The 24,175-nt window shown below is 34.7% G+C and overlaps 1 protein-coding gene across 6 annotated transcripts in view; it reads right to left on the minus strand.

Moving 5' to 3' along the window:
• Window positions 1-24,175, minus strand: part of LOC110994470 (zinc finger protein 608) — a 79,499-nt gene that overhangs the window by 43,204 nt on the left and 12,120 nt on the right. For 5 of the 6 annotated variants that reach the window (XM_022261110.2, XM_022261111.2, XM_022261113.2 and 2 more), the window contains exons 2-3: window positions 16,817-16,970; window positions 9,683-10,489 (exon numbers count right to left, since the gene is read on the minus strand). In XM_022261110.2, the coding sequence (XP_022116802.2) occupies window positions 9,683-10,429 (747 nt within the window). In that variant the 5' untranslated portion in view covers window positions 10,430-10,489; window positions 16,817-16,970. Of the gene's footprint in view, window positions 1-9,682; window positions 10,490-16,816; window positions 17,079-24,175 lie in introns of those variants that run through there. The other variant, XM_045629489.1, reaches the window with a different exon arrangement.

Here is a 24,175-nt window from a genome sequence, read left to right on the forward strand (position 1 = left end):
AAAATTGAAGCAATCAATCAAATCCATGATAGGGCAATGTCGAATCGTTGTTACCAGGGGTTCATGAATGATCAAGCGATCGAGTGAGACGCGGCCAGCGGCGAGCCAATTACCGCGACGCGTCAGCAGTGATTTACGATATAATGGCTGTTCTCGACGCCTACATTGTTTAAATGCTTCGCGACAGATGAGATCCGCTCACCTCGATATACAAATAGGATTTATGTACCGGCACGGGTTGATACTTGATGCTTCATAATATACTCAAATAAATCTGCCGATCTGCATAATTTCCAAAGCAAATGACAATTTTCGATCTAAAAAAATTAATTAGAAATTAAATTATTGTCTACAAAAATAACATAGTCGAAAGGCATATTGTGCATAATTTTTAAATGTTCATTAATGTTGTAAAAGCAGGTGGTATTACTTCCTTGTAAGTTTTTTGTTCTTAGAAATCGTATCAAGCTGCATTTATCATATAGTAATTATGGGTCAATTTGTCGCATCACTGCGGGTGGGCTACCACTATTCAATTCACTTAGACGTAAGATGTTTGCAGCTGCATCAAACATTTAATGATCATTAAGTACTTCTTATAATGACCAAAGTAATGATAAAAAGTTGTTATCGTTCAAGCCATATAAATATTGTTTGTAAAAACAAATTTTATTACCTCACGATAATGAGTGATGACATTTACTAATAATGTTACTAATTACTGTCACCTTGTGTTTTAGCAAATATAATATTATTGTACTTTTTGGTTAAATTCTTATTTGTTACTAAGAAAGAGGATATGGTTCAATATTGTTTCCATTTTTAAAATATAATAAAAAAAGGCAGAAAGTATTTCAATTGAATAATATTAATAAATTAATTAAATTTATCTATTGGTTACATTTCTTTTTAATTTATTTGTAAATTAATATAAAATAAAAAAAACAATTTCACTAAGGCAACAGAAGCAGTAAGGAAATGTTTCGAAATTGGCACTTGATTTTTCCATGATTTATCCAACAACATTTTAATTGAAAATTCGCTAAGCTTTTGAAAGATAAAGCTTTCCTTGTAAAAGTATCCTAACCATTATCTCCAAATTATGCATCTACAATATTCATTTTGCAGTTTTTATAGACATACCTTAAGAGAAATGTGTTTAATATTCGCTTGGTATGACATTTATTAAAAGAATTTATGTCAATATAATTGGACAGACTCGAGACTTTATATGGGGGCCCGCTGGCGTAAACGACCAACAGACATATAATTAAGGGGTTAATTTATAAATTAAAATGCCCGACTGGTTTCTGAATTGTTTATACACATAACAGTTACCTTAAGGACTTTACAACGTAATTTAATAGAAACTAAACTATATTTTTTCAAGATTTATTTTCTTATGAGTAAAAAATGTGTAATGTTACAAATAATACGACAATTTTGATTTTCTATTTAATGACCCATTTAAATAAATATAATATATATTAACTAAATTGATTTTAGAAATTCCATACACAGTTTTAATAACACAAACGTAAACTTGACCGAATTCGTGAGCATCTCGCATTTTACTTTGAATTTAATATTACTTTCAAATATAAATGTTTATTTCAAAATCCTTTAAAACAGGTCCCATAATGCCCAAACTAAAAGTATGAATATTATAACAATCTGAATTAAATTACGATCATTACGCCACTGATTCTGGTTTTCGCAGTAGGTACCAGCAATTTCAATTATCAGTCGGCGATCTGTGTAATTGTTGCGAAGACCGCTGTTCATTCATTTGCTGAACGATTCTGTACTATTAATAGTTTCAGATCTAATTGAAATTACACGAGTTTACAAGCCTCGCCAACGACTGTTTAGTTTATTGTTTCTACTATCTTATATAGTCCTGGTATCTAATAAATAAATTACAAGGGAAGTCTATGATCACTTAAGCAAACATTATTATCGTTTCGCAGATTTATCTATATATATTATATTATTATTGATTAAATCTCGGTTCACAAGTTTGTCCAAGGTACAACAACAACAATATGTATATCTGAAATACTCCCCATCTCTTAAATCACAAATATGTTTGAAACTTAGTTAACAATTTAGAATTACGCACATATTTTAATAGAACATAGAGTAAAGTTATTAATTATCACTTGACGTAGGTTCTTCAAATATTTGTAGTTTCGTATAACAGCTCGCATTACAAGTTACTTTGGTATTTTCATTTAAAGAAGCCGTCTCATTAAAGACGTGCTCGGCGTTCAGACGGCTGGCAATTAACGCTACGAAACTTTATTCAACCCGCGACCGCTCCCTCTGTGCGAGGAAATTATACCCCTCGCGAATTCCGCTTCATTTGCGAATGTTACCCTCCTCGCGTTCTCTGCTACCCTGGTATTTTGCCACAAAATGTACACACACAATAGAAAATTGCAGGATTAATAAAATTTGTTTGAATTCTACGGATAGTTTGAATAAATCAAGTTATTATGAATATTTATTATTTAAGTAATGAGATGGCATTTATTTTAAATATACAGCGCTAAAATGCTAGTCTTAATACAGATTATTTATAAAGTACTCTTTGAAATAGTAAAAGAGGAATTTTAAATTATATGTGGCGTTACACGAGTCATACGAAATGAAAGTCTTCGGAAAATGTACTTGCATTTTACGCTGCAGAAATGCCGGGCATTCACTGCACTTTTTGTTACTCGACGCTGCGCTTCTCTTTGTTATTTTATATACAGCGGTTTTCATCTGTTCCGTTATTTGTATTTTGAATCAACACTTCATTTTTTCACAATATTAATGCAGCTCATGATATTCTGAATGATTTTTATAAAAGGCTAGTTTTTTACAAGCTTTTATCTGTTGTATAATTTTACTGGACAAAAGGCTACAATCGTTATGATAGAGGTATGTTGTTGTAATTATTGTTCCATTATTCAGGCATTAATTGCAATTCAAAGTAATCAAACCGTTTCGTCGGCTCATTTTGGTTCACATTAATTGGATAAAGATAATTGCGGAATTCCAGTGCTTTCATTCTTTTTACTGAAATGTAAAGCGAATAATTAAATTAAATAGTTCATATTTTCACAAACGAAATACGTAGATTGAAGTTAATTTAATAAAGCGTTTAACTTTGCTGTTTAAATATTTGAAAAGGTTTTTATATTTGTATGAAATTTATTCCAATAATTCACACAATTAATTAAAAATATTATATGCTATATCATGCATTCGTAGTTCGCTTTTCTTTAACTACTTAGTACCCTCTAACTGATTCAGTCAGGGATTAGGATTAAATAAATTTTCTTCATTAGATTTCCTGCATTAGTTCTGACAGCCGTGTATATTTTAATTAATGGTAGGTATATTTAATAATTATATGACCATTACTCCAATATCATGGAGATAAAAAATGTTGTTTCTTTAATGACTCATGACGTTATTATTATAATATCATAACGTTAATCATAATTATTCAATAGAATTCATTTAGCTATACAATATTCAAGCTATTAATCAATGTATTGATCTGCAGAATTCATTAGTTGGTAATCTTTTATAATGATTAATAAAGTAAACAAGTTTATTTTTGAAGCAATTTCGTTATGTTAGCCTGAATTAAATAAATGAGAAACCTTGTATTAAACAACCCGTAATAATATACAAAAAATCGTATAAGTTTTTCATGATTGGATAAGATATAAAAATCTATAGGGATCACACACACATGCCCGCCATATGCCTAGCTTGCTTCTGGAATTAGCTAAGTTTACTCATGTTACTTAATTCCATATTTATTGCTTATTAGACACGTACAAACAAACGTTCTCTGGTTGCTTATAAATAAAAACTATTATATGTATATATATTATTATATATATTTATTAATTATAAACATAAGAATATATTTTTTATTCAAACCAAGTAATAAAACTATTATTATCATTCATTACGCATGACAATAGAACAAAAATTGTCCATCTGAATAATTAATTAATTTGCCATTAGAATTATCGCCATACATATTAAATGTACGAATACGCCACTAGAACTGGGACATTTTTGTGAATTAGGAAACAAATTAAATAAATGTTTTAAAGAATTAAACAAAATATTAGTGCTACCTACTGTACTATTAAAAATAATAAGTACCCGGCTCACATGACAGCCAAGAAGTTGGCAAGTCCCGGCTGAAAACCGCCACGTAAATAGACATCAGCCGTTGCGTGGGAGTTACCAGATCAAAATAATTACAGTAAACAACCAAAATAGACGCATGAAATACAAAAATATTTTTGATAACAATCTCTCTCGGACATATTGTTCATTCAGAGATATAGGTTTTATCACCGCAATAGATAAAAAGAACTCTTTAATTTTTTTATGGTTATATTTAAATAACGTGTTTAGAATGCAATTATTGAAATCAGAATAAAATTTGCATAACAAAAATCTCTGGGGATTCTATGAATAATTTATCCGCGGTTATTTTTATATTTATAACGACTGGGGCTATTCGACCGAGACAAACATCCTTACCGCTTATGATCGCTAAATACTTAAACTAACCCATTTTTTAATCATATAACTTTAAACAACCTAAAAAGCTCTTGAGCAGACAGACACGAATACAAATAAAATAAATGTGGCCTAAGGTTATATCCGGTTGCATATAGTCTGTTTTATATTGAGCTTTTCTTGGTTTTCTTTTCATCAAGAAAGCAAGTAGATGATGATAAATTACGCCTACCTAACTAAGCTTTCCCACGATAGGCGGTTTTGCGGTGTGCCATACTAGTCTCCGAGCTCAGGTACTAGGGGAGCATGGCCCGAGAGAGTCAACGTGCCGGTAATATGAACAGCACACAAGGTACAATCGATACAGCCCACCCCTTACAAGGGGATGAATTTAAATTATTCACAGCGGGTATAATTCGCCACCGTCTTTCACAAACAAATTACGTATGCACAGCTATTAACGATACACTCAGCTTCTGGGCCACACAAAGCTTTCAATTATACTCTCGAGATTAGCGTTAATACCTCCAATACCTAATTACCTCCTTCAACAGTCTGCTTACCGAGTATATCAAATAAGCGCTTGGCAAACAATGTAAAATTTACGAGAGAGAACATTTCAATTTATTTTTAAATTTAATTTGTAAAATCAACAAAATAAATTATAGAAGAAACAAGTAGGTTCAGTGGCAATTACAGAAAATGAAATAGGCGGCAAATTGTTGCATTGGAATTTCACGTCAGTCTCAATCATATCTTAAACGCCCAACACAAAGTAAGAAGGGGGAGTAAATAGCTGCAAAGAGATTGAATATCGATTCTCGACTCGACAGCAATCTGAGGGCGAGGGCGACGGAGGGGGAAGAGGGACGCTCGTGACAATTTATGTTATTGCCCGGACCTGGACAGTGGTGATACGGGCCCCTCATGTAATTGTTAGTTACCACAGGATATTGGGGCATTAAGCGAGCGGTGATTGATTAAGCGGCGATAACGATTATCGTCAGGGATATTTCGAAAAATACAAGGGTAACACTTCGGTTGAACTCCGGTAATTAAATACCGCGGTAATTTACAAAACAAACCCTCGATGAAACGCAACCTCCCTTTATTAAGCCAGAAGATCAACAAATATTTTAATCCTACAAAATAACATCGCATTTCCGACAAAAACCCAACACATGGAAGTGAAAAAACAGAGTTATTATCTTAAGTCAAACCCAACAGAACCCATTAGTAAACAACACGGGCGCAAAGGAGGGCAAAATAGCGGCTTATAAAAAAGGTAACAAAAAATCGGCTTTTGATCCTCGGCTCCCCTATATTGCATTTCGTGAAGGTTTTATTAGTCTGCGGACTGGTCGGACGACTTTTGTTGATTCTGTGTAATCGTCTTTCGTACATTATTTGAGTTTTATTTAGCGCACTCTGTGGCAATCCATATGACAAATTACAGTCCACATAATATTAATTTATATTCCACAAATCGAGCTTCAACAATCACGTAAAGCATGTCAATTAATTTATAACTACCTAGTACTTATAAATAGTTTAATGTCATTGGCTTAAGAAAATAATATTGTTTATTTATTTAACTGCCTAATTTGTCTACAGATAGATAATACGCGTTGTAAAATTGTCAAGAATGTTATCTTGAAACGCCATTATTTTAATCATACCCTTATACATAACGGTGAAGTAAACTCAGCATAATGGAGTTGAACATTTTCAAAGCGTTTACTAGCAATAACATTGGTGTTTATATATTTGGGGAGCATTTACTGCGACAAATCCGTTTCGAAACTTTCCACTCGAACAAAGAGCCGGCCAGGTACACGCCAGCTGGGGATTACTGCTCCAACACACTAATCGACCAACCGGTCGCACGACTTTGTCGACTAAAATTTATATCTATCCCGAAACGAAATATCCCTCGGCACGTCTTAATTATTCAAAAGGCATATTTCAATAGATTTTAAACCGTTAAAGTAACTGTAAAAATGATGAATAATAAATATGTCAACGCGAAAGTCTACACGGCTAACAGCGAGCGCAATTAATTTTGAATCAATTTGTAATGGAGTGAATTATATACTAAATTGTTCATGACATGAGTAGCTAACTAACCGCAGGGGCATAATGCGAAACGGAAATAATAATGGCATTTGTTAGATGGCGCCGCGGGCCTCACATCCTAATTACGCCAATAATAATTATCCAGTAGGCCGCGACTGGCAGCTGACACCTCCTTGCGCCTTCTGTTGCCTTGTCCATTCAAGAACGAATTAAGATACGCGCAATTCCTGTTATTTATTTATATAAAAAATATGTTTAATACGTTATCTGTAAAAGATAAAATCAAAAAATGCTATTTTTGTTCAAGCAGAATTTTAGATTTATTCAGTGAAATGTATGCACATACTTTTGTAATATCAATATCACTTGAAATTCAGCCAAGCGCATCGGTCTCAGATCTATTGAGAATGCTTTCCGCATGGGTTCTTAAGGAAATTTTAATGTTTTTTATTTATTGCTTGTGACTATCGAATACTAGTGTACCAACGGAGCGTTATAGTATAACAAAACAAAATAGTCTTTGTTTACAGTACAATTGTATACAAATGAGAGGAACTTCGCTTAATTTGAAGCAATAACCTTTCGTAAAATGAATGATGGATACGCCCGAGGCAGGTAACACGATACGTCCGTTCCAAGATATAAATAAAATCGTCGAAGCGAAAAAATCGAATTTATCACTTATGTTCGTGAAGGCTTGCGCAAATATCCTCTACACGCACGCAGATAATTAAAACATGGTTATTTTATTGGTTTTTCTCAATGAGTTAAAATTACAATTCGACTTTGAATATCAATGTATTTCAGCTTAATAGTCAAGTTAACTGAGAACATTGATCAGCTAACTACTAATCAGCATGTAAATTTATTCAGAGCGATCAGTATAATCGAACGCGACGGATATTAACCTCATTTGAAACGAGACATGTTAAATATCATGTTACCCTGGTCAAAGATAGAAATCTTATTAATTTGTCACATTCAAAGGCCGCCACACAGAATTACATTTAAACGACTACTTGTTTTAATAAACTTACTTAGCAATATTAAACGCTTTTTGGTTGAGTAGCTCCGAACAAACAAACAAAATGGCTGTTGACAAAAACTGTTTGGCGTGACGAAATCAATTAATCCCAATAATAGGGTAAATACTATTTAATAAAATACATTAGGTAAACATCGATTCCTTTTTTAAACCCCAGTTTTCTTTTAAGTTCATGAAAGGTAGTAGTTACAGAAAAAGCGAAACAAAAGAGCAGTGAAGTGCTAACACTTACATTTTAAAACGAAATTGATATCTCCTTTAATTATCGCGAAAGTTCCCGGTTGGGGAACGTAAAATTGATTCCGCTTATACTTTAGAAGTTTTTAGGGTCCTCGACAGTGATTAATGAATGGAATTTCGGAGAGCCCTCACAAGAAAAGCAAAGGGAGACGACCCTTCCATCTTTACACTTGAAATGCTCGAAACTCGTCTTATATCTAAAGCGATCCAATTTACTACGCTCATAAAACATTGTGGCAACCATCTGCACACATAATAAAATAGACAATACCATTTCTGAGCTCAACTTTAACATTATTCATTATGCAAATACGAATACATGGTTGGCGTTTCAATTGATTTCTAAAAATAATACATTTGACATTTTGGGTTATGACTAACGCAAAACAAGTCTTTAATTTGATATAAACTAAGAAATCTGTTATTGATAAAAACTAAACCATATCAAACAGGCAATTTTAAAGTAAAATATCTATAGCGCAAATTCTATTAGACGCTTGCTAAACTCGAGTAATTACTCTAAATAAATAAGTGAATATATCGATTGGCCTTGCCTAACAAAATAAGATTAGATTAGGCTGTAATTTAAAAATACTTTTAGTTGCAATATAAACAGAGGGGTGATGTGGATTTTGGTCAATGTTTAACTTAAAAAGAAATTACGTGGCCAAAAAAAAAGTCAAAAGCTAAATAGATATCTTAAATCTGGTACGTTCATCTCACATTACACGTTTATTTCTCAAGTTGTCACCATAATTTGATGCGGTCTGACGCGATGGCAGCTCTTTTGATAATGTTGCAGAAACATGTTGCAATTGCATGTCACGATTTGATTAATGACACTTGCAACATTGCGGTGAAATGCGCTTTTATTATGCCTATTATGGCTTGATGAGTATGACCTATTAACATCTTAGACATCGGAAAGCCGTTGGCTCTACAAAAACTACTATCTATAAAAGGGTCTTTGTTTACACGTAGCACAATGAATATGTAGATTGTAGACGGTTCAATGCGGGCGTATTTATTTCTAACCGTTATGATCTATTAACATTCCTAAGCAGTTCAGACTTTGTTCGACGGAGCAGTTAATGCTAAGTCTAATCAAATCTTATCGGTAACATCTGCGGTGTCTCAAAGGCAACAATATCATTAATTTGTCGAGTGCAGCGAACGTGGTCGGGCGACGGGCGGCGGGGTGATTTAATGAACCGATGCGGGGTGTGAACGCGGATTACACCCCGCGCCACAACGCCCGTTTGCACTCAATCAACCCAGCAAACAGCCCTAAGCCCCGCCAATTAAATACACTCCGAAACAATTGGATACATGCCCGATAAGAGCAATCGGACAATTAACTGCTGATTATACTCATTGATTGATAACTAACATGACAACTCTCCGCTAAACTAGATCAAGGCTCTCAGATAACTGGTTGTTATATTTTAAGTATTCATACACGACATACGGTTTTAAAATGACATGTCGCACAACAGAAGTTTAGAAAAACAAGTGGCACGGCATATAATAGTGATTGATTACATGACAGAGACAAATGACCTGCCCTACGCTTGACAATTATTTAACGCACTACCGATGCAAAAACGTTATCGCACCTGTAAGTCAGGTTCTTGAAGTCATATACACAGCAATTAGAATGGTTTGTGTCGACTATAACTTCTAAAGAATTGCTCGCCCGGCCGAATGGCCTCGCCTAGCTCTGATTGTACTGAAGACAAGGTGGCAGTAATTGTATAGTTTAAAGTATTTAGAACTTACCTTAGACTCAGTTTTCTGTTTCTTTGCAGGCGGTTGCGAACTAGGCGGTTCTTGCCGGGAGTCGTCCGGCTCTGGCTTGGCAGGTGAGGCAACAGGCGCGGGCGCGGGCGGTGGGGGAGGTACAGGGACGGGTATCACGGGCGCCGACGTCGTCGCCGGCTTGGGTTCGACACGCGGGGCCGCCGGCCTCGAGTCCGGCTTGGGCGGCTGGGTAGGCGCGTGAGAGGCTACGTGTGGTACGTGGGGCGCGTGCGGCGCGGGCTGCGATGGCGCAGGCGGGCCGGGCGCATTGGGCGTCGGGGGCACTCGCGGCACGCCGTTAAGGTCGTGCGGCGCGTGGGGATGGTGGTGCTTGTCACGTGCCTTGTCCCGCCGGTGACCGCCGGTGCGCTTAGCGGCGGCGGGCGGAGCGGCGGCCGCGGCGGCCGTCTTGGGTTCGCCGTTCATTTCGTTCGACTTGACGATCTCGTGCTTTGCCTCGGAGCTCTTGGTGCCGGGCTTGGTGCGCTTGATCTTCATCTTGAGCGCGGTGCGCTGCGCGTCTGGTTCGGCGCGTGCCGCCATGCCGCCCGCCTCGTCGGTCTTCTCTATGTCGGCATCGAGGTCTATTATGAGGTCTCCGATGCCGATGTCCCACTCGTTGTCATCGTACTCGAAGTTGGCGTGGGGCGCGTGAGGCGCGTGGGGCGCGTGGGGCGCGGGGCGAGCTCCGCCGGCCGGCGCGCCCTCCCTCATTGGCGCCGCCATGCGCGCCGGCAACCCGCCGCCGCCCCCCGCAGCCACGCACACACACACACCATTGTAGCCCTGCAACAACACACATATTCCACATAAAAAAACCAGGAATCAACACCAGCAACAACTACCTTAAGCAGTATGATTAGGTAACGAAATACTAGGGTGACATAGTAATAAGGAGCGGGCAATTTACGAGCTTCGATTCCCAAGAGCTTAAAGAAACGACAATGACATCAAAGCTCGTAATTAATTTAGCATGGCATTACGGACGAGTTCGTCCTTTATCGATATAATGAGTTTCGATATTCCTCGACCTCTGAGCCGCTATAAAAATTAATATGGATCCATAAAAGACTTAAATGAACATATCCATTTAAATTATATACCTCTATAGAAAATTTCATATCGTCCGGAGTTATTACCAATTCGAAGTGGCAATAATCGTAAAATACTCATAAAACTCGCAGATAAGCACGCTTATTCTTGTTGAATAAACCTAGAGGCAGTCATGAGTGAGAAAATAAGTACCTTATAAGATTCCTCATCGGTTTATTTGATTATCGATATCAATAGGAAATATGTATATCAAGAACAATGATTGATTTGTTCTCAAGCTTGACATTTCATAATATGTATTTTGCTCTGTTTTACTTTAATTTTCGAACAATTGAGTAATTATTAGAGATATGTCAGTCAGATGAGTCATGAGCGCTAATATTGATTTCATATCAAGACCTTAATTACAATGCACTTCCGAGTTTCAAGAGATATTCCAGGAATTTCGCTTCTAAGTCTGTAGATTAAGAAATTTAATTGGATATCTTGTATTTCGTAGAATCAACTTAGTCTCTTGGTTCAAATTAAATCTTATTAATATTATTAAGCCTTTATTGTTGACACCCAGTATCAAATAAACACTTGTTTAAGTTACAAAACCTAACCTCATCTAATAGATCAGATGTGCCAGTTTTGGTGATCAACGAGTTCTGTGTCTGATACGCCTCTTTCAGCTGCTTCCATTCTTCACTAATGTTAGCTCATCTTGTCTAAGTTGTGCCTCCTATTCTCTTTACATTGTCTGCCCTTCATTTTCTTTATGTACCTCTTTTTGTTTCTCCACCTCGTGGTTACCATACTGTTGTTTTTGTTCAAATCAATCTTGCTATCTATCTATCTATAGCTATGTGCCCGATCCAGCGTCATTTCAATTGGCTTATTTTCTTTATAATTTCCTCTTCTGCTATTTTGCGATGTGTCAATACCACCTTCCATGCATCTTTTTCTGTATATTGAATCTACGAAAGATTTAAGTTTTATCGAATTAAAACTATCGCTTATAATCTAAGGTTTAAATTATAAGTAAGATTATGTGCATTGGCGTTTTGTGAACCAGAACCATGCATTGCGTACAGAGTGACCTCAAACTCTGAATCTTCTTCCACATTTACCATGGACTTTTCAGATGAGTTATATATATATACATAACTAAGCTCAGGGCAGTTTTTGCCGTGCACCACCACTATGTGGAGCTGCCCACTGAAAATTTTATAAATTAACCTATTGAAATAATGCTTCCATTGGCAGTTGGTTAAGCTTACGTGTACAGTTTGCGAGTTTTATGTTTCACCAGTGTACTAATAAACACTGAACAAAGTTAGCTCGGTAAAGTTAAATGTTACTACGTTGCGGGAACTGACAGTTAATTTTAATATGGGTCGCGCTCATGCAATCTGGATAAAATAAACGTTTTAACTTCAAAAATAACTATTTGGATTTGTTCAAAACGTTTAACAGTTAATTTTAGTTTACCGCGCGTTTATGAGAATTATATTGTTGGTATATTTGTATTATTTGACATACAAGTTTCTTGTTATATTTGCTAACAAATTGCCAAAAAGTTATGAGAGAGAAACAAAATAAAAAATATATAAAAAACCGAAAATAAAATACCAGGACTATATAAACGAAAACAATTTTTTTTATTTTGCCAATAACCGAATTAAATTCAAAATATACAATATGCTCTGATTTACATTTACTGCGAGTTTTCAAATTAAGGGTGCATAACGGACGAGAACTGGCAATCAACTCTATGACATTTCTGCAACCATCCATGCCTTGTTGAAAAAGGTGCTTGAAAAAAAAATATTGAAAAAATAAAAAGAGTGTTGACTAAGTAATTTCTATTGTATTTGGTGGTTTTTTATCCAGTGTGTCCTTTAAGTCTTGTTTTTAGTAAGGAGAAAATGATTACACAAATCTATTAACTGTTGTTACGTTATTATAGACAGTTAATTTCATGTCATCATCAAAATCAGGGTTACACTATTCAAATAAATTACGTTTAACCAAACTTAATTTTGAAATTATATTTAAATTGCCATATGAAGAAACATAAATGTTAAAATTATTACGAAACTAATTTCCCGACAACCTCATTTATAAACCGAAACCGTGCCAACAACAATAAAACTTTAAATATTTTGACTTAGTTCAAGGAGAGGTACTTTACAGCCCACTAATGAAAACAATGAGTACAGAATTATTAAATATATTTTTCTGTACGTACCTTTGAACTACGCTGTGCACAAATGGACTTTTCTGTCTATCTGCGGACATGCTCAAAAAATATATGGCTTGTGATAAAGCTAGATCACCTACTTGCCTTTTAGGCAAATGATCACGAAAGCGATGCAGATTTTTTAATAATTTTCTATACATAGACATTAAACAATATATCCAGAGAGACAAAATAGTGCTTCTGTAAGATGGCATCACAATAAGTTTTAAACTGACATATTCTGTACGTCAACTGTCAAATTTCAGTGACGTACCGATTCTTTGTACAGATTATAAAGTACATAAAACAGTTAGTTATCTCAAATGAATTTATGTCGCGTGCTCAAGAGCCGTTACATAAATAAATAAAATGAAATGCATGAAGTTGAAAATTAAAAAATAAATGTCAATTACACCTGTCACCTAAATTGCATTGCGTGCATCCAATTAAATATTTAACGTGTCTTTATGAGACAACTTTAGCATGCGAAATTGTAAAGATTCGTGAAGAAGATATATCAAAAGAATAAATCAAAAAGTTTGACAGCAAAGAAACAGTATATATTCTAAGTCATTATTTTGGTTAATAATAAATGTATTATCGATCTTTATTCGTATACATAAATAGTAGTATAAGTATAAAAATCTCTTGTACGAACGAAAATTTTATGAATTTGACTTGTATGGTCTGAGATCAAGTCATACGGGTGACATTTTTTTTAAATAATTTGGCGTCACAAATGTATTATATCACCAACCCTAATTTATTCGATTAATAGTGTTATAATTATCAACTATTTGTTAAAATCCCGCATCAAATAATGACAGTTAAGAAGCGATAAAAATGTCCAATAAGATGACAATTGACATTTCAAATGGCGCATTCAATTTAGATTATCTCTATAAATGATGCTAAATCTATGAATGCATTTAAAGATGACGATTAACAGGACGCTCAATGCTAAACTCTTTGTTTACTTAAGTTTAACCCAGAATTCTATTTCGGGAGAAAATGTATCGTTCACATTCATCACAATTATCAGCAATTACGTTATCAGATAATAGTTAATTACACCGCATAAACACTTGTTAATTATCATTGTTTAATTATTTATAATTAGTATTATTGTTTAACACAATTAGTTCAAATGTCCCAATGGGATATAAATTGAGCTAATGACATTACCGTTATAAATTTAGAATTCGCGGGCAATAAATAACCGCTCGGAAGCACAATACGTTCATTATTATTCAAACATTCACGAGGAATTCGAATAATAACTCTAATTTTGAACATTATTCATCTTAAGAGCTTAAATCGGTATGGAAAAGAAACGATATGGTGGCCGATTCCATTAAAGCAGAGCTATATGTTTGTCAATAGCACGGCTGATTGGGGCCTCCTCGAAACGCTGCGAGCCTGGTACGCGGTGATTTACGGACAAGCCGCACTACTTGGCGCTGCGCCCGTGCATCGAACCCGTCGGAGAAAAATTGCCCGTGACGCAAAGTGCAGTTTTCTGGTATATTAAAATTTAAAATTAGTTCAGCCAAACAAACTGCTTGCATTTAGAGTACGGAAGTAACTCCAGAACCGTTTGATAAACTGCCACTGAACGAATTTGTAAACATTTAAATTTGTCTATACACTGAAAGCAACAAAGAGTTAGGAGTTTGACCGGTACAGACGCTTCTAATTATAATTAACATAACAATTAATACCCTGTTTGTGAGTTATTTAATGGCAAAAAACTTTTCCAGCTTGTAATATTAAAAGGGACTCGGTTACTTACCCCTCAGCTGAGTAATCACAGAAAAGAAATAGGTATTATAAACGTCCAATAATGACAATTAACATTTCGATTTACATAATTAATTCAACATTCGTTTTAAAGAGAATATAAATTCAATACGTTAAAGTATCATCAAACCAAACAACATACCGGGATAAATAAACATTTGAGCTCCGAGAAATGAAATCTAAAAGCTTTTTATGATTACGCCATTTGGAGCTTTATTTACTCGACTACCGTTAATGTTAAGATAATCTGGGATCAAAAGTGTGATAATGGCCTCGAAAGATCTCACGTTTGTAAATTACAGTAAAATTGCGATGCGTGTTGTGAGAAACTCTTTCTTTTGCTACATTATTGGTATAAATACTTAAATATGGCGTCATTATTCAATTCTTTATGTCAGATTGAATTGAAGCCACGTAATTTAGTAAGAATTCAAAGATTACCTGAGCTAGCAATATGGAAACCCTATACCGCCTTTTTGTACGTACAAAACATTAAAAGCTATACACGTCCTTTTCTGCCTCGAGGACTATTTAATCGTGTGAAAGGGACGCGTGAATCCGAAATAAAGCGAATTTCTTTGAAGGCAATATTTTCTTTGTAAGGAAGGCGAGCGTGAATTGATTTGGATGGCTATTCATCTCATCTCGAGTATCAAGTTAAGCGTGAAGCTTGAGAAACGCCAAACAAGATTATCTTGAAATTATCGAAAAGAAAGACGCAAACGGATGTAAAAATGTGCACGCGAAAGACCAAAATTCAGAGTACCATGCTTAGTGCTTTTTTTAGCAAACAAAATACAGTACTAGATCAAACCAAAGACAATATTATTCATATCTGAATACAAATATGTGTAGTTGTGAAATATGTAACATTAGATCTATATTTATGGGGTTGCACAGTTTTTCTTAATCACAATAACTTAACAACTTCATTTAACTTGAAACTCTTATTAAGCCAAAACCATCTAATCCCATTCAAAAGAGTTTTTATTACTTAAAACAGATTTTCTTTTAAAACAAATATGAAAGCATAAAATAAAAAGCGGTAAGCCGAGTTCACTCATTCCTCATCCCTTTCTGACATGTTGAAATTTATCGTGCTGTTCCGCTCACTTTTATACTGAGGCGAGACTAAAGAATAAGACTCGGATTTGGCATTTTTTAAAATAATTATTAATATAAGAGATCCACAACTAACGGTGCAATTTCTACATCCAAATTTAAGATTATGACTCGTATTTTGGCGAAACCGGGTGTAAGTAGAACCATAATTAATATTGTAATAGAAGAAACATTTGAAAACAGGACAGAAATTTTGATGACGGCATGCAAAACTGACTTATAAAAACCAATTTACCCCATCTGGTCTTTTGTTTGAATAAATTAATAATATTAATATTTTATTATGTCCTTAGGGCGTCGTCGCAAAGGTAAACACAGTTTTATGTTTGTTTTTCTGTTTTAGTTTTAGACAGTGTCAATCTTTTTGTGAGAATCTGATGTCTGTCTGTTTATGGCTTTGTCTATGTTTAGTCTATGTCAATCAATCGCTCTTGAGAATCAATGCGGGGATCAATCAAATCCTTTAAAAAATATTGTTTTGAGAGTTTGTCTCATGATTGTCTCTGTCAAGCATTATTCTCACTGTGTTTTTCTCATAAGGAAGATAATCATAATAAAATTTAAAAGGCTTTTGACGTTCAACATTCGATTTATCAGAAGCCTAGAGTGGACAAAAAAATATTTACACAGTTCTCCAAACACGAGCGTATTTCCAAAGACAATAGAGAATATTACTTGTTTATGACGTCGTGACGTCACTTAAATGAGAAAAGCCAACATTGCAACGTGTCATATGAGCACAAAGACACCTAAATATGTGACTTTAATATATCACTTATTTATACAAAACATATTTGCTATTTGTAATGTAAGTACATCAAAAATTACGCAAATAACTTAAACTTACACCATCCAAGAGATAAAACTGTTTGCCCATTACGTTATCAGAAGTTAAATACTTGATAATTTCTTACCGTTCCCAATTTGTTCTACCGGTGACTGGCGATGACAATCCCAAAACCACACAATCCATTCAGCACTAACACTTTGGTTAACACTATCACTTGGTTAGCAGCACGAATGCACCATCACTCAACACTCCATGCCTTCCAAGGAAACACGATACACCTACAAAAGACAAAAAAAAACCGTCAAAAACACCGGGCACTCAAACGCACGACTTTGAACACAACAAGCGCGTGATATGTACGCACGCTTGGCGGATACTGAGCGGCTGCGGCGAGCGAAGAGACAGCGCTTTAAGCGATGTAGCTCGTTCACCGAGTTGTGGTATTCGAAATTCAAATACACAGCCGATTCTCTAGCGGCAATAGTCATTTCACGCTTCACTCAATTGAAGAGTAAAGTCACAAATTACGCTGATAATAAAACTTCCATAGCGGAAAACAAACTTACCAGTGTAATTGTTTCATTGGATTTTTTGTGTTTTAATGTAATTTGTAATGTTATTTAAGTGTTATATTATATATATTTATGCTAGATAACAAGAATTCAGCGCTTCGTGTGCAACGTGGCGAGGAGGCGCGGGTTAAAAGGGGGACTCGGGCGAGAACATGGCTTCCAAAATTATTACACAAACATTTATGCATGAAGGGATAACAAAATGTTACCGCTGTTATACCATTCTGATTGAAGCGGATTTATTCATTGCGTCTCAATGTAAAACGAAACTAATTTACAGCAAATTATTATTGCGGATATATAATTTTGTACTAGTTATAAAAACTTAACGATATCGTAAATGTAAACATTTAATATAATAAGTAGCATGTGTCCGGGGAGCCTAAATCGCTAACAGAATTCTGATTATATTTGGTATAGCCAAGTGTGTTTTTAGGTACATTTATGTAAACGTCATGTGTCACTAAGTCCAACTAATGCGCCAACTTATATAGCGAAGCATACTATAGTAAAATATTGTTTTTTTATAAAAAAAGAGCGTCTGCAACAAAACACATGAAACGATAAAAAATTAATGCTCCAACGTTCGACTCGTAAAGTTTATTTGTGTTCGTACCACTACAAAGAAATATATAATTATTACAACAATGTACTTTATCGTTATTTATATTAATGATACTGAAACTTGATACCGCGTTTGGTTGAGTAATATTGCAGAATGTGTAATAAAATCAATTTTAGGTACTTGTTAGTTTTCTTTAGTTAACAACATGTTCCATGACTCATGGAAACCGTTTAGATTGTAACTTTATCATGTTATCGCTGTTACCTCAAAACAATTGGCTTTCTCAGAATCGTCGTAACTCAGCCGGATGGAGCTTCCTCGCCCAAGCAAACAATGCACACAATGGCACGTAACGTATACCGGAAACAAATCACTAAGGTTCTACTTGTCAATGTGTTATCTTCCTTTGAAGTATTACTTGTAACTTTTATTAAATATGTATATTTTTATTATTTAGTAGGAAAAGTATGTTGGCATAATGATTCAACAATTCGACTAGAATAGTACTAATAGTAGTAATTACTAGACGGACATAAACGGTAAAGAAATATTTTAAAATATCAAGGAGACTAGTGTACTATTAATCACTGAGCTGACAGCAATTTGTACACGATAACCACAACTGCAACTCAACACCATATCGACCCACTCTACAATGATTGATGGCACGGTGTCAATTTCGAATTATCGCTGACACTTATTAAGTCCTGGTATAAAATCTTTCGTATTACTAAATATATATCGCCATTTAAAGACTATTATTATTATTATTTTATTGAAAAGGATATTTAATTAAATTACCTTAAAATTCGATTTGTATGTTTAGAAGCTATATTAATGGATCATTCAGTCATTGTAGTTGTATTCATATTATTATGAATTATAAAACTTTATTGATTAAGTCATTCATACTGTCGTCGCCGAAGTTACGGTAGTAAAAACTTTTTTTTTTAAATCTCCACTTACAGGTCTCACCTATCTCTCGCATCACCCTGTTTCTTGACATTCATCATTCATGCTCGTCAATTTGTACTTGTCCCTGCTCTTGTATAAATCCAGGTATGTACGACAAGACCTATCCGACTTGTCCAGGTTGCCTTCTCTCTCATTAATCCGTCGTTTTACCCAGCAAAACCACCTAAAGATTCCCTTTCGTACCCTTGTCATAATGTCTGTTAACGAACAGTCACGTATCACCATTACTTATCCAATCACGCAACGTTACGCAAGAACTTATAATTTATGCTTGCCTGGTTATTACAGAGTGCCTGATAGTTACAGATTTAGCTTTTTTTAAATTGTATTTTTTTATTCTTTTTACAGTTTTTATTTATTTATTTAATTATAAGTAATCTAACAGCTTATACTTAATACAAAACACTAAGACAATACAGAAAGCCAAAACAGATTACATAGATAAACAATTTATATTTTAATTTAGTAATAGATAAAGATACATTTAAAGAAAAACAAAAAAAACTGCTGGTAGGATTGTTGAATCTAATTATCCAAAAAAAAACAACATAATTTGGATAAATAAAACATGACTAATGCGATATGTTAATCACTTTAACATACACAAGGCAAGACAGATTAGCGTCGTATAGTCTCAGTTTAATTTATAGTGTAGGCCAACGTTTTTAAACGAAGAAAACTTAATAATTACCACGATTTTGTATGTTAAATGTAACGGTAAGTGGCGAAGTGAAGCGTACAACAAATTATTAACGCCCCAAACAATTTTGACAATACAGCGAACAGCTTTCGAGCGCGACCCTCCATTCCCAACCGTTTTTAACACTCAGCGTAATTATTTCTAATTTTAAACGATTAATAATAACTTCTATCCTCATTGAGATATTAGATTTTTTAAGGAATATTTCTATTTAATTATTCATGACTATGCAAAGGCGGTTATTGAGTTAAAAGGTTTTATAGAACGGTGCGAGCCAACTAGAAAATTATGTGTAATTAAACTACACCTGCCGCGTTCATGTCACCCCTTTCTATCCTTGCGGGCAATTCAAAGTTCTCGTTACTTGTTAAAATACCACGTAGCTATGTTTGCATATGAAACCTAATTTATTTTTATAACAAAAATAAAAGGCAGAAACATAATTAAGCTGCTTATATGTTATAATAGGTATAATGTTCAATTTAAATTAATCTTCGAGATAAATCAGTATCAAATCCACCCACGCGTGTCGTTTTCCAAACCTCGAGAGCAACGATATTATCGTATTATTGGCCAAATCTCTTTGTATTTATGCTTGCCTGGTTATCGAGTCACAGATTTGATGGCGGCTTTGTTTTTTTTTATTGTTTATTAAATAAAAAACACAATAGCGTAAAGAGGTTGTTATCATTGATAATATAAACTTTAAATGTATTATTAAGTTAAAATAACTAAATATTATTGATCTTGAAATATCCATTTAGTTAATGTTTTTTCCGTATCAGAAATTTTATCGGTGATACTGACTTGTTAGTCACAAAAAGTTTTTACAATATCAAATTAGATAAGCAATCAAACCACTAAATACGATAATGACAATATATCCGAAATATAACAAAGAGGTTAGTAATTATCTTAGACGAGGTGGTTATTGTAGATCCATCACACGTCAACCGCAATAAGAAGGAAATAATTGCAGCGGGTCTATCACAGCACGTCCAATGCGAACAAAAGCAATTTGTGTCCGCACGAAGTGGCTTTGTACGTGCGTGGCGTCGTAGGTGTTTATTAGTGTTCGATAGTTAGATTATACGTAGATATTGTTCGCTAGAGCCGGCCGAATTGCCCCCCGAGTCACGACCCACTGAGGTCGCTGGATATCGCTTCGTTAATCTCGAATTCTCGACGCTAACTACACGTGTTTCGGCCGCCGCACTGACCACTTCTAATTAATTTATCGGATGTAACCCGCTTCGTAAGCCGACACAGATAAGAAAACTGTATTATTTCCTTCGCATTCTTGCTAACTTGGAAAACAAAGTAACATTTGGCGGATATCCAACGTCACTATCATATTATCTGATTTAGTATTCTTGCATGACCAAAATGGAGTCGCTACGGAATTCGCGGTTGAGTATTCGTATTATATCAACTTCGTGAATTGTGTCGTTTGTAACGGGTCTATGAATCACCTGGGAGTAAATAAAAAGATTTTCCCGATACCCACGGACATGTCTTTTAAAGATTCTTGGCTTCGAACCAGACTCATCACAATAACGCAATACGCGAGCATACTTTAACGAAAAATCACGACGATAAATATTAACGATTGATTTGTTTTGACGTGTTAATAGTACCGATTTTTTACTGAAACAATAAAATGGATCACGAAAGCAGCTGATGTGATAAAAATCTTTTTCCATTATTCCGGGGGAGACAAATATCGCTCGGCTCACGGCATTCCCTCATTAAAACGTCCCAACGGCTGTAGACTTTCGTCCCCTTCGATTCGATAATCGATTTTATTGCTGAACGATATAAACTAAACGATAAACGTTGGTTTACTTCAAACTCCGTTGCCCGCAAATCAATCATCATATTATTTCAACACGGGTTTATTATGATATGACGGAATAACTAATCGCACTAATTTGTTGGCAACGAATGCTGCTAGATGTAATTTATAAACATTTCAATTTGAATTAATTATTTTATAATATATCGTTGTCCTAAAACCTCTAAGCTGGCTTGAATTTTATAAATAATATTTGTTAGCTTACATAATTGCAAGATTTAAAAAACTATAAAACGTATTTTGTACCAGTTAGATCGCCATTTGTCAGTTGTATTTTAACAGATTCCTTCACTTAACTTTAACCAGTCATTATGTCAGTTAATTAACATAAAACCATTTTTATTTTGAATATTTAATCGAAATCTTATAGTTAACATAAAAACAAAATTCTTAGACAATAATAATATATTACATAGCCAAAACAGATTCTATAGATAAAAAAAACTGGATTATTACTGCTAAACAAAGTCAAGTTTGAAGAGGCGGGAAGCCTCTTCAAATATTACCTCACATCCATTTTCGTCCTCACATCATCAATATTCTCATAATTAGTACCATAGTCAGATAAAACCTAAAATTTACCTCAGAATATCTTTTGCTGGCCAAAAAATATGGACAACTCTATCATAGTAAGGATAGGTAAACCAAACAATCTCAATATTAATAAAAAAAGTGCGTGCGTACAAGTTATACATGTCAGAAGTGAAACTACTTTATAAATTTATTATTACGAAGGTAAAAGCCCCGATAGATGATGATGTAACAGTAAATGATCACTCCATGTGTCTGTATATCTATACTCTTCACACAATTTATACGTGTTAACGATAAATAAAATAAATAAAAACACTGCGTTTACTGCATAAGATATTATGCGACAGAATTGCCATCTAATGTTCTAATATTAACTAAACGAATATATACTTCTCACTCTCTCTCAATCGGTTTCACCCATTTCTTCGGCATAAACGCTGCACATCTTCGTGACGTTTCAATCGTAAAAAAATTACACTCATGCGCCTAAAGTAGTTCTCTTCAAAAACATACACACAAAATTAGTTATTTTAATGTTCTAACCACTACATATCTTCATGAACACAGATGTAATGTAGAAAAGTATTGGCATACTATTTGAAATGATTATCCAACATTTGGCATGAACAATATATGAGATTTTATTCGGGAAATTTAAGTTGGAAACATTTATAATTTAATGCAGATCCTACTACGCTGTATAGTTTCACAGATAATATGCAAGGTAGTCGAGCAAAATCCTCGGTTCTCTGTCTACTTGCATAATAATGTAGTCGGTGGGAAGTCAGCTCTCCGAGTAAATTTGCTTTGAATCCGCCTGCACCTCCCCCATTTATGATAAAAAATGTGCACCCTAAGCACTTAAAAAACTCCGAATCCACAAACTGCTGCCTCTAAACGATTACTTTTATTTTTTAATACACTTTAAGAGTTTTGCGCAATCATATTTCTCGCAAACTCATTTAGAGCGAAATATTACCATCGAATGTGCTCAAATGTTTATATTAAGAAAATGAATTAAAATTACAATAAAATTAAACGGTAAATGTTTTTGTCTTCATCAATCAACGTCATAGTTATGAAAAGGCGCTGAACAATTCTTTTGTGTCCAACCACGTTCATAAGCAAGAAAAATGAAGGTTTAAAACGTTTTCTTTGTACGAAACAATAATAGATTAAATGCGTGAGATATATCGAGCGTGGCGATAGCATAATTAAATGACATGATATCGCTAAAAGATTTAACAAACAAGAATGTTCGTTCTGTGGCAATGGAATTAAAATACTATTAGGCCAATACAAAGTTGATTGAGTCGGCGAGAGGAACGCGGTTGGCAGCAGCCATCCGCTCGCTCCGCTCCTGTAATTTGATTTGGGGCGTCGCGGGGAGGGGGAGCCGGGATCGATATGGCGGGGGGCGGGGTACCGCGGCGAGGGGCGCGGGGGGGACCACCAGGCGCGTGTTGTTATGGAAACCGTAGCTACCCCGCGCCGTCAGATTTCACCGAATGTCACACTAAATTAAACAAAGGATATCGTTTTCAGGTGCCCGAAGTTCAGTAATTATAAATTAAGTTGGAAATTGGGGATTTCTGAATGCACCATCACTATCGACTTAAGCAATAACTTAAGGTTCTTTATAGTAAGTAGTATTCTCGCTTGATCAATTTGTTTTAATTGGTAATTTTATCTTTACTTTCTTGCAACGTTTAATACTTCTGCGAGTAACCAGGATCGCATAACGCTATCAGTATTAGTGGAACGCAATATAGTCGTGAAATGGCCCTCGAATTTCAGGCACAAAGGCCTACGGGATCCGTTAGAAATGCGATTATTAAGATCAACTTGATCGGTTTACTCGCTTAAAATCTTATATTATTCACTTGAATATTATTAAATTGTCTTGGAATCTATTAACTATTATCAAATTGTAGCACCGTGAAATGTTTAACAATAGATTTTATAGAAAAAAAGAGGTCGTTTCTAATAAACGTGATGTTGGCCAATTGTTTAACTATGTTAAAATATAATCATGTAATAATTTATCGCATAAAATGGCTTACAAGAGAGTAAGATGCAGATATACATCTGTCTCGTTTCCACTAGAGCGTTTCGTGAGATTTAAAAATGGAATTTTTAATCCGAAGATTAATCCAATCTCAACGATGAAATAATAAGAACCTCGCGAATTAAAGCGCCAAATTGTTGTTCTGAATCCAGACAAAAGTATCATAAACAATAAAAAGTAAATCGTTTTAGTACAGACATAAAAATACAAGCTT

Source organism: Pieris rapae, chromosome 1 (assembly GCF_905147795.1).
Source record: "Pieris rapae chromosome 1, ilPieRapa1.1, whole genome shotgun sequence".
Lineage (NCBI taxonomy): Eukaryota > Metazoa > Arthropoda > Insecta > Lepidoptera > Pieridae > Pieris > Pieris rapae.